Source organism: Microtus ochrogaster, unplaced genomic scaffold (genome assembly GCF_000317375.1).
Source record: "Microtus ochrogaster isolate Prairie Vole_2 unplaced genomic scaffold, MicOch1.0 UNK2, whole genome shotgun sequence".
NCBI lineage: Eukaryota > Metazoa > Chordata > Mammalia > Rodentia > Cricetidae > Microtus > Microtus ochrogaster.
Genome location: NW_004949100.1, coordinates 10,153,577 through 10,165,836, shown reverse-complemented (window position 1 = coordinate 10,165,836; position 12,260 = coordinate 10,153,577). Strand labels below are relative to the sequence as shown.

Genomic DNA, 12,260 nt, shown 5'->3' with positions numbered 1-12,260 from the left:
TCTTTACTAGAGACTTAAGTTTCCTGGCTAAGGGATGTGAAAGGAATGAGTTCTAAGCCTAAAGCCAAGGTAGTAATTATAGACCTTAGAGGGCGAAACTGTAGAACATACATACTATTAAGAAAGACTTAAGTAGCATACTATTAATGTGGACTAGACGGCGTTTAAAGCTTTAACTTCATTCTAAGCATCTCAATAAATAAATGTATTTTCTCGTCATCGTGCAACCTTCCGCTTAGTAACATGAAGAAAGTACGTGTTTACCTTAAAGCAGGTGGAATGGCAGCAGATCTGCAACTCATCTAAAATCATCTTGGTTTCCACCCCCAAGGGCTTGCGGCAGTAAGTGCACATATCTCTTTCAATGACAGACCTGAGGTGACATAAGAATTAAAAATCAATCATTCAAAATTGCCCTCGTGTAGGGACAGGCATATTTCCTGTGAAATCACATGGGAACATGTAGATCCTGGTGGAGCTTGAGGAATCATACTGACATCCAAAACCATACTGTTTACTTATGCTCGTGATAGGATTAATTCTGTAACGATGTCAAGGAAGCAGCACAAGGGAAAAGTCTCGGGTTATTAATTTACTAGCAATCAAGAGTACGTCTCGGCAAGAGAGGATGCTCGGTTTCCCAGTTAAACTGGAACAAAAGCAGTCCTTGAAGCCAGAAGAACAGTTTAACTAATTTACATACATTACTTTATACACTGCATAGGGAAATTTTGCAGCAGATTAATGTAAGGTTTTAATTCTGAAAGCATTCAATCGGCCCAAAATAGAAACCTGTTGAGGAATGTGCTTATGAACTCACAAATGATGACTCTATAGAGTCAGAGTCATCCTAACAGTGCTCTTGGTACCACGGTGAGAAGTAGGATGCAGGGATGTAGATGATGACAGAATTAATTTGTTCTCTAAAGGAAGGTAGATATGACCCTGCCACCAATTATATGAGAGAAAAGTGGTTTTTCTTACTTATTTTAGAAACTTAACATTCCACAACAAATGAACTATATTATGATCAACTTAGTAACAAACCTTAAATCATGCCAGAACCTTAACTAGAGGCCCTTTTCCTTTGGGAAGGTCTTAAAATTGTCTTAAACACCTTCCAGTAGTCTTTACAGCTTGAGGCATTATTAGTAAGTAGGTCCAAAGCTTCAAAAGTACCACACATGATGAGATAATGAAATAAAAATAGCCAATACTTGCATATTGCCCGCATAAAATAATTTTGTCATGATCTGCATCCCTGTAACCTAACTCTTATTATGCCACCAAGAGACCTATTCTGATGACTCTGGCTATACATGGATGAAATCCATGTACACACAATACTCATAAAGCGTATGATTATTATATAATATGTATAGTATATGGTGTATTATATACTCTATGTTTGTGTCCAGTGTATCTTCCCATGAGCTTTACTTGGCAAACTCAGTTCATTCTGAGAAGACTCAGGATTGTTATCATCTGTGGCACTCTAAAGAAACCAAAGCAAGGACACAGAACGGCAAGGGAATGGTGGCTCTCGTGGAGCCAGTGAGGAGATGTGGACGCAAGTACCACGACCCAGAGAGTTCTTAGCCTGCCTGTGAGATCTTCTACCTTCCCAAGTTGAAGTGATGTCATGCCCAGGTGCCCAAGAGAGCGAGCAGAGAAAAGGGGAATTGAGGGGAAGAGAAAGTGAGAGGAAAAGCATGAAAAGTAAATAAAACTTGTCTGGTCGTTCTAATTGCATCATCCTAATAACTAGATACATATAGAGAGATACACAAAGATTTACATGTATGTAAAGTATATAATGATTCATATATATGTGCAAATTACGTAGAGGTTTATTTATAAATATTTGCAACTTTTAATTTATTCTACAATTACTTGCATACACATGCCTGGCAAGTATTTCCCCATGAATTGTTTTTATGTTCACACATATATGTATATAACAAAGCTTCCTATTCAAGACTACAAGCACATCAGAAGGAGAAAATTGTGCCTCCACATTATCATCTCAGTCTGCCAGCACTGATAAAGATCCAGAGATACAAAGAAAGAAGAAATCACCTCTTCAGATAGATGCTCTTTGCATTGGGGAGGTCGTGGACGTGGAATGTCATCAGAGCATAGACTGCTCTGTTTATTTCCCATAGTACGTGGAATGTCAGTTCATCTTTTCAAGAATCACCTACCATGTGATTCCCACCTGTCTCCAATCAAAACCATCTCCAGAAAAACAGACACAGGGAAATATACATATGTGTCTATGCACATGAAAGTGTGCATATGTTTGTATGCATGCATGTGCATATATACACTCTACATTTGAAATGGGAATATAAGCATACTTACCTATCTGAAGTTGAGTAAACAGTTTGTATATATTTTCCTGAGATATTCTCCTGATATCCGTCCTTGGGCGATCTACTAAATATGAACATATAGGGACATGTGAGAATCAGAACAATTTCTCTAACATTGCCCCCACATAGGTAAGAAAACATGTATCCCTTCACACATTAGTATTACTGTCATTGTTATATTTGTAATATTGTGAACTCAGATGATGTCCTTCCAATTTCATTTTTTAATTTGTAGAAGTAATGATGCAAAAGCCCCAGCAAGTCAACACATCACCAAACGAAGAAACTAACAAATAAAACAAAGAAACAAAAAAAACAGCCAAAAACCAGAGCAGGCCGAGGCAGTCTAAATCAAATATAAGCAATAAAGACATCATCGTTTTTCATAGAACATATACGCATATCTCATTTATTTATTAAAATAAAGCTCCCTTGCCTAGAGGCACAGGCTTCTAACCCCATCTGCTGTGGAAGATGAGGAAGAAAGACCACAAGTTCAGGACCCGCCTAGACTATGGAGTGTACTCAAGGTCAGCCTAGGCAAACTAGCAAGATCCTGTCTCAAAACAAATTAAATCGGGGCTGCAGAGACAGTTTAAAATTAAATAGGGAGCTGGAGAGATAGTTTAGGGGTTAAAAAAATTTTGTTATGTGTAAAGCCTTAAATTCAATTCTCAGCACTGTGGAAATTAACCAATTAAGTAATTTATGTAAGTAAAATAGTATAATATAAATTAAAATACCAACACACACAAACACATGCATGCACACACACAGCACCTTTGCCAAGGCTATTGGGTTCGTTGGGTTCGTAAACAACAAATAATAACTCAGCCTTGAACGTAACTCTAGAGACGTCACAATATACTGTGTCATCCAGCAGAGCAGACTTTAAGAAAGCTGGAGGTATTTGTGGGACCTCACGGTCACAAACAAACAGGAGCAAATCCATCCCTTCAGATTATCCTACCCTACGCGTTCCTGGTCTGACAGGACACAATATTATCTTTTATAGTTCTCAAATCTGCATTTGCATCAAAAGCATGTTGAATTTGTGAAAACACAGATAGCTGGGACCCCAATGGCAGAGTTTCTGATTCTTCAGGTCTGAGATGGGGCCAAGTAATTTTCGTTTGCTTACAACAAGTCTGAAGTGATACTGCTGAATCCAGCCCAGAAACCACATTTGAGAATTGCTGTCTGTACACACACAGAGATATTCCAGTAACATATGCATAGCAGTTTACAAAAGCGAACCATAGCCAACAGGGCTAAATTATTCAAATATGTTTAGTTTAGTTTCTGTGCTTGTATAAACCAAGTCAATATTTTTAATCATCTATTCAATAAGTAAAAAAAATCTAGAAAATAGTATTTAGTAGACTATTCCTAATTCTAGAGATTTACTCTTTCTTAAAAATAGATCCCACAGTTGATGGCCTTAGTTTCAGTGAGACACTTCTTTAGAAATCAAAATGTATTGATGTGCTACCCCTAGGGTGGGTTACCAATGTGTGGAAACAGTGCCACGTAAGTGTAGAATAAATGTCTATTCCTTTTATGCTACTTGCCAATATTTTGTGTCTTGTCTTTACTATATATCATACTCATGCTATCATCTATCTATCTGTCTGTCTGTCTGTCTGTCTGTCTGTCTATCTATCTATCTATGCTTATTTCTTTCAGGTTCTACCTAGTAACTTTAATTTTTTCCTTACATTTTTATCATTTAATTTAATTAAAAGTTAGCAGGAATTACTGTCATAAAGTCACAATAGAGCAAGATTTGAATTCAGAATTTAATTACTTTGGAAACTGTATGTGTAAGTTACACATGGATTTGACCCAGAGAGGCACTGGGTTGACCCTGGGAGTTCCTCCACACACGGAGATTCCCCGGAACTGTTGTCTTGGGCTTTTTTGAAGTAAGTTTACACATATCACATGTGTCTCCATTTATATGCTTTGCCATTATATTAACCTATAATTAGGCCAAATCTCATTTTTTAATACTCCTTGAAAATTAAAGATGTTGTGAATCCATGACCTCCATTGACACCTTTGTCAACATCCATCATTCCAAGCAGACTGTTTTATAGGACGTGGATTCCTGCAATTTTGTCCACGATAAATTGACCTAAAGATGTATCTTCTTTTCTAGATTAGATTGGGTGCAAATAATAGAGTCTGTGAATTGAGGTGATTCAAATTAAAAGGTTGTTATAACCAAACGGTCATACACATTTATGTAATAACATTTAGTTACCAATCCTGTTATTTCCTTATTAGTTATTTGTGCTGGGGGATAATACTCTTGTACACTTTAAAGATTTGTCACTCGTATTGGTTTAATAAAACACTGATTGGTCAGTAGCCAGGCAGGAAGTATAGGTGAACAGACTATGAGAATTCTGGGAAGAGAAAAAGCAAAGAGTCAGTCACCAGCCCGACTCAGAGGAAGCAAGATGAGAAGGGGTACCAGGCCATGTGGCTAAACATAGACAAGAATTATGGGTTAATTTAAATTGCGAGAGGTAGTTAGTAAAAAGCCTAAGGTAGTAGGCCAAACAGTTTATAATTAATATAAGCCTCTGTGTGTTTCTTTGGGACTGAATGACTGCAGGACTGGGTGGGACAGAAGCTTCCATCAACATATTTGAAATTATTTTGAGTATATACAATGACTATAAGTTATTTATCAACTATTTAATATTGGGAACAACATAAATATTATATGCGTAGAACTTAACAATATTCTTAAACTATCTTCTCTATGAAAACTCACACCCTGAAATGGTAGCACCTCTTACACGGCATGCATCATTACACATCTATAAAAAGAAGTGAAATGTCTGAAGCACTTTTCCCTTACCTATTCTCCACATATGTCCTTGTGTAGACAACCGTGTCCTTAGGGCCAACATTCCTGGTTCCAGCATTGGAGCTACAATAAAAGCATTTAGTTTCATGTTAAAATATCACTTGTGAGGAAGATAAAAACAAAACCATTTTCCAATTCAATGCAAAAGGCAATATATATACAATATATTATATATATATTATATATATATATCCTTCTAAGGTGTGTATATGCGTGTGCATACATATATATATACACATACACACCTTAGAAAGAATATAAACCAAGTGTTCAAATGAAAATGTTCAAGTGTTATTAATCAACTCCTGAAGAATGTTTCCACCTCTCCCATTCTTAACATCCACTGTCTTGTTCTACTTTGTTATTAATATTGTGAAAGCTAATGATTCAGTAAATTTGTCTTAGAGCATGAAGATAGTTTTATCTGTCTGTGCACTGTACTTTAGTGTCTGTTTCCCTGATGCCCCATTCATTTCTAAGCAATAAATTTCTCCCATAATCCTTAAGTTAAAAGTGAACTTTAACTGGTTGTTCAAACCACAGGTTTAGTGATATGGTCTGACAGATCTCACTCAAGAATGTGAACACCCATGTTGGAGAAATGGCTCTGTAGGCAAGAGCACTTGTTGCAGGGAACCCAGGTTTGGTTCCCAGCACCCACAATGGGTGGCTCCCAATCACCTGCAATTCCAGTTCCAGGGATCTGATACTGTTTGGACTCTGTGAGGACCAGCACATGTGTGGTTCACATACATAGGCTCATGTATGCTCATATGCACATAAAATAAAATCAATAAACCTCTAAAAGGCTGCCAATATTGATGTCATCATCACGTTTTATATAATTGTAGACTTTAAAGCAACCATCACATTTTATATTCTTCTATGAGCATCCTAGCAATGATTGACTCAACAATTTCATGTAAGGGTATATTTGCATATAGAAAGTTCCATGCTTTAAAAATAATGGCTAGCTTGCATGTAAACAAATAAACACAAGGATAGCCCTGTCATTGGCTTTGTCATTGGTTTTAGTACCTGAGGCTGTTTCTGGCCTCATAAGAATAGACAGAGGTTCTCGTGGACTCCTTGAGTAGATTTTTGGTGAATCCATTGACTTGGCCATTGAGCCTGCAAGAAGAAACATATGTGTTTGTCATTCAAAATTAAGGTCAAGTATTTTTGTTTTATTAAGATTTCACTAAGTAGTCATCACCTTTTTTACATCCAGCTGGTTTCTGCACAGTAATATAGACCACTTTACTGGCTACCCTGGCTCCACAGAAATCACTGTCTTGCCTTTCATAATAATGCATAAACAAAGGCCATGTTATCTAATGCTACTAAGGAATGTATTTTCACCAAGGATAAAATCCACTGAAAATTAGTTCCTCGATCATTTTCATAATAGCAGATCCCTTCAGATAACTTCCTCTGTATCACATATCCAAGAATTCATCAACTTAATGAATGATCCAGGGGTTGCTTTGAGACACGTGAGTTCCCATTTTGCTGTTAATGAAAGGTAATACTTTGAAGACTTCAGAAGTCTGACCTAGATTTCTGCTGATCTAAAAATGTCACCTTGTTTAACAAAGCATAAACACATTCATTTCCCCCATGCAACAGAGGAAATTCCGATGAAAAAATAGTAAAAATTGTAGCAATTTTTTTTTCTGTGTTGGTAAGTTTTGCGAACAAAGACTTAAAAATCTATGGAAGAGTTCAGATTTTCATTAAGCCATATTATCAAACAGACTGTCTGTGGGTGGGTTTGTGAACTTCCTCGGGCCTTGTGCCCACAGAAGCCAGAGACAGCAATCCTTCTGGAGCTGGAATAACAGGCCTGTGTGAGCTACCCAACATGGGTGCTGGGATTTGAACTCTGGTCCTTTGCAAGAGCAGTACATGCTACTGACTCTGAGTCTTCTCTCTAACCTTGTCCTATATAACTTTTAAGGAAGAAAATGTGTTACTTGATCATCTCTGACACACAAAAAATAAAACTAATAAAAGAAATGAAAATACTAGAAGGAGGTATCTGGAGCTATCTTAGTTTTTAAACTATAAAAAAAATAGTCTTGGCTAAATAGACACTGAAATTTCCAAGTATGAAGTTATGGAGTGAAGTTAGGGTGTAAGTTTTCTCTCTGTTTTCCTAAAAATAAATTGCAAAGTAATAAAAATGTGAGATCAATACTGTTGTAGGTTTTTTCTCTTGTAATTATTATGCTACATCATTCCAAGAATAATAAACTTGGTTCGGAACTGTTGAAGAATATTCAAATTTAGTGCTTTGCTAGATTTCATAAGACACTGGTTTCAAACTCCATTCCCACTAAATATATATTAATCATGTTTGAGTCACATAATACACACTATAAAATTTAATATATGTATAGCTTCGAAGAAGAAGGTAATGAGTGACATTGTAATGAATTTACATTGCCTTTAGTGGTGCAAACTTAAAACATCATCAATTTATAAAATGCAAAAACCAGAGTGGGCAATAATCTGCAAATACTGCTGCTCTCAACTGAATTAAGTTCCCTAAAAATCATACACCACAGCTCCAATCTTCCAGATACCGTTTGCCCACCAATCCTTTCTATAAAACCTTATTTCATGAACAGAAAACGGAGCAGCCTTTAAATCCGCTTAAAAGGAAAGTTCCTTAACTGCATTTAACCACTCAGACTGTGTATAGCATTGATCACTTCCAAATAATGTTTGGATGAGGTTGATTGTCAGTCCTAGGCAGTTCCCCATGGTGGATGTATTAGGCAGATGTGTTCAGCAGATGTGTTCAGTGGATATGCTCACTTAATGTGTTGTTTAGTGGGTGTGTTCAGTGGATGTGTTATTCACTGGATGTGTTCAGTGGATTTGTTGTTCAGTGGGTGTGTTCAGTGGATGTGTTTGGGATATGTGTTCAGGGGATGTGTTGTTCAGTGGATGTGTTCAGGGGATGTGTTGTTTAGTGGATGTGTTCAGGGGATGCGTTGTTCAGTGGATGTGTTCAGGGGATGCGTTGTTCAGGGGATGTGTTCAGGGGATGTGTTTAGCAGAAGTGTTTCTATGAGCCGCGGATCCCACTGAACACTTCTCTTTCATTCACTCAGAGACTCTTTTGGGGTCACAGCAAAAAGTCACAGATGATCTGGAGAACCAGAGCAACATGAAGTCTGTCAGATTCAAGTATAAGGAAAGATAGTCAGCTCCTCTTTCCAGAGTCATTCCACTCTTTGCAAAAAAAAAAAAAATATCAACAATATTATTTCTTACACAGTTACAGAAGCTTAGGAAAACTAGAGGCACCTTGGGAAGGTTAAAAAGAAAATGAGTATTTTTGAGTCCTTTAAACACAAATAGAAGCACTGTTACAGTTATCAGTCCCTTCCTAACTTAAGTTGTGCGTAGCAATGAGGTAGAGCATCTATCCTAACACCTCTTATTGACAGACAGGATAGTAACAGACACTGGTGGTTTGAAAGCCCTTATACTCTGTTGTACAAGGAAATTTCAAAATGAAATTCTTCTTTGTTGCAATGAGAAACTTGTGTGTGCTTTTGAACATGAGATATCCAAAAAGAGAGTCGCAGGGTACTTCCTTTCCTCCTGAAAACCTACCAAGCAACAGTGGGTGAAAATAAATGCTCACAACCCAAATAAAGGGCTTTGAATTTTCATGACACCTTTTATACCAAGTAATAGGATGGAGCAACAGAATTGAGAAATTCTAGCACAATTAGAACTCTGTTAATTTTTCTGTGTTAGAAATTAAGCATATGGTGCCATAACTTTTCTGACTTGGATAGTCCTTATATTTAAATGCTATAATGCAATTCAACTCCCCCAGAAAATGTTCTAAACAATCACTCGGGTAAAAAAGGAATTCCTAAGAAATAAAGCCAATTGCAATCAATCTTACCTTCCATTCTGATTTTCAGATAGATGAGAATCTACTTCAGTTAAGTTTTCTAGGCCCCGGTCTCTAAAAAATATATAAATAAATATAAACAAAAGCATAGTGTGTGCGCATGATTTAGTTATAGCCCAATTCTAGGAAATTAAAAAATTCAATAAAAAAAATCAGTACATCATCTTAGACATAGTCACTTTTGGTTTATAAGTGTTCAGAAGACTAGAAATTGGATATTGAGCTATTTAATCTATCGACTCGTAGGTAAGTATGCAAGTATGGGTGGATTAGCCCTGAAGGGTAGATATCAGGCATGCCTAGTATACAGAAGGTCCTGGGTTTGATTCTAGCACCATTTAAATGGGTGTGGATTTTATACGTGAGAGAGAAATCACTTTTGGAAAGCTTGGGAAATCCAGTCTGAAAAGTGTCCGACTCAAACTGAATGAGCTCTAGGTTTGAGTCCTGAAGCATCAATCACATGTTCACGTGAAGTATCTCATTCAGATCTCACGAGATCTTAGGGCTGGCATCTGGAGCTCGGAAAGGCAAAGCGAGTCTCCCAAAGCTCGTGAGCCAACTTAAAGGAGAACGAAGAACTGAACTCAGTACAAAATGTCCAACACTTGAATATTTTTAGCTGCAGATTTCATCCATGCAATTGGGTTGCACAAATATAAGGCCTCAGACAAACAATTGAATAAAAAAGTCACAAGATAGAGGCTGTTCTTAAATCTCTGTCTCAGTGATTTTACATCTTCTATGATGGACAGGGTCCTCTGGCCTGTTAGCACAGATTAGTCATTTGCATATGAATATAATATTGAAAGATCCTGTTTGCTGTTTTCATGAGTTTGGAAAAGCCTTTGTCGTGAAACAAGGAGGAGAAGAACCACTTCAGAATAACGGTGAGGCCCGTTTCCTCCCTTACTTCTACTACTTAATTCCTTAGGCTTCGTTTTTTAGATGAGGCTCCTAATAGCCAATACAACATGGTTTTGATGAGAGAAACACAAGTCCTGGCAAAATGAGTCAGGTGTGAGTGAACCCAGTAAGAGAAGAGCAATAATTGATAGGATTGGGGATGGAGCCCTCGGTTAGTGGTGAGCAGCTGGGGGCAAACAGTTAGTGGTAAAGTCAAAGTGAGTTATTGACTCCACAGTCTTGAGGGGCTTTTTCATTTTCATTTCAGTCCTAAATGTTCACAGCTCTGGAATTCATCCCCGTTCCTAAAATTCTTTCTTCTCATGCTCTAAAACATTGGATTCAAGTAAAGTTACCGTATAAAGAATCAGCATGTACATTCTCACTTACAAAATTAGCATTGCTGGGGATGCAATATACAACACAGTATCCTCGTGTTTATGTGGAGAGAAAGTTAATAGTATCCAGGTCATTAATAATTGATAAATTATGGAAATTAGTCAGCATACTTTAGCTTCTTGAACTTCACACTTAAGAAAAAACTACTTGTGTGCTTTTAAAAATGTAGAGATTAGTTTAAATATCTTTAATGTGAGTTTAAGTACACTAGTGAAACTATGTAAAGGTACAATATTTCAGGAATATTAGCTGATGTTATAAAAATGAATAATGACATAAAATTCAAAACTGAACTTCTCCACACCATCGGACAAAGTTGTATAAGATCAACGCTGCAAATTTGTAATGCAGATAGAAGGCTTTGAATTTGCCTAAAGAATAGCTTTCACTAAAAACTACAGAAGTCACCATTGTGGTACCAGAGGCTGCTTTATTACCTTAACAGCTTTCACTAAGTGGTTAAAAGCTTGAGCCATGGAGTATGATAGTCTTCATTCAGACTGGAAGAAGTAGATGGTAAAAGATCACACATATGTGAATATTGGGAAACCAGAATTCTGTGCCAGGAAGTTATTCTCTCTCCACCGTGATGACACTGAGGTAACCAGGTGCTGCACTTAAGGAATCCGTGGCTTTTTACAGCTTGGGAGTAAGTTCTAATATGGACTTGAACAAAATATGTGTTATGTAAATATGTGAAGATACAAGTTAAGGAGAAAAGTCTGGAAGAGATTTCCCCCTCTTAGCCCAAGAGGAAACCAACCCTGCCGTGATGACCTGATCTCCGATTTCTCACCTCAAGAACTGTGAGTAAGCATCCTTCGTGTGTTTAGGTGATTTAGTATATGGGTTTTGTTAAGGTATCCCTAGAAAGTCTGTATTGAGTTTCTCAGCCTGAGGGTGGACATCTTCAGTTAAAAGAATAAGACACTTGTAAGTGCTACAGATGCTGAATATTTCTCTGCCTACACACTTCACGCTTGCTCTTTGGGCCATGGCTTTGGAGAGACGGAAAAAGAATGGCCCCACCTGAGGAGACAGAGGAAGCCAGATTCTTGCAGATTCAACAACCACAACAGGTAACTCAAAAGCTGAGCCTATACATGCGTTCAAAGAAGATACTCCCAGAGTAGGGTGAGTCACCAAAGAAACCATATATATTATTGGAGGTTTCGTAGGATTTTCTTATTTTATTAGATAACAGCACACATCAAGTGTGTTTGTGTAAGCTATAAGGCTTTAGTTTGAATAATCTATACCAATATTTAAAGCAAACTAAATGATGAAAATCACACAGTGTGCATTTGCTTGGAGTATGCACACTGATGGGTGGCAAGAGAGAGATGGGTAGATCCAGTAAGGGAAGTTTAAACTGTCCAAATTTACAGATGCAAAAATAAACACTCTTTAATTAAGATCACATGGATTGCGTGGTGTCTTTCACACTGTGGCAAAAGATGAAAAGCTGTGAGGCAAAGTGTGGAAGATAAATGTTTTTTATAGGAGTCCAGGCCCAATGTTGCGAGGTTGAGCAAATGCTTGATTCCAAAGTCTTTGTGAGTCTTTCATTTTTATTTTGGTTTTTATTTTGGTGGTAGGAATCAAGCCTCCCAGGGTCTTACATGTTCTAGACATGACTTCTGCTAAGATACATCCATAGGTCTAAGAATTATTTTAAAACATAGATGTTAGTACATGTGGGGCAGACTGTGAGTTGTCTAAGGTAAGAAGCCACATACGTACTTTCCAGTATGAGAAT

The 12,260-nt window shown here is 37.3% G+C and overlaps 1 protein-coding gene across 3 annotated transcripts in view; it reads right to left on the bottom strand.

The window, feature by feature from the left end:
- Scel (sciellin) overlaps window positions 1–12,260 on the bottom strand; it is a 118,942-nt gene that overhangs the window by 3,915 nt on the left and 102,767 nt on the right. For 2 of the 3 annotated variants that reach the window (XM_013353109.2, XM_026788434.1), the window contains 5 exons: window positions 9,188–9,250; window positions 6,295–6,387; window positions 5,248–5,319; window positions 2,365–2,439; window positions 265–373 (listed from right to left, as the gene is read on the bottom strand). In XM_013353109.2, coding sequence (XP_013208563.1) covers window positions 265–373; window positions 2,365–2,439; window positions 5,248–5,319; window positions 6,295–6,387; window positions 9,188–9,250 — 412 coding nt within the window. The remainder of the gene's footprint in view (window positions 1–264; window positions 374–2,364; window positions 2,440–5,247; window positions 5,320–6,294; window positions 6,388–9,187; window positions 9,251–12,260) is intronic. The other variant, XM_026788433.1, reaches the window with a different exon arrangement.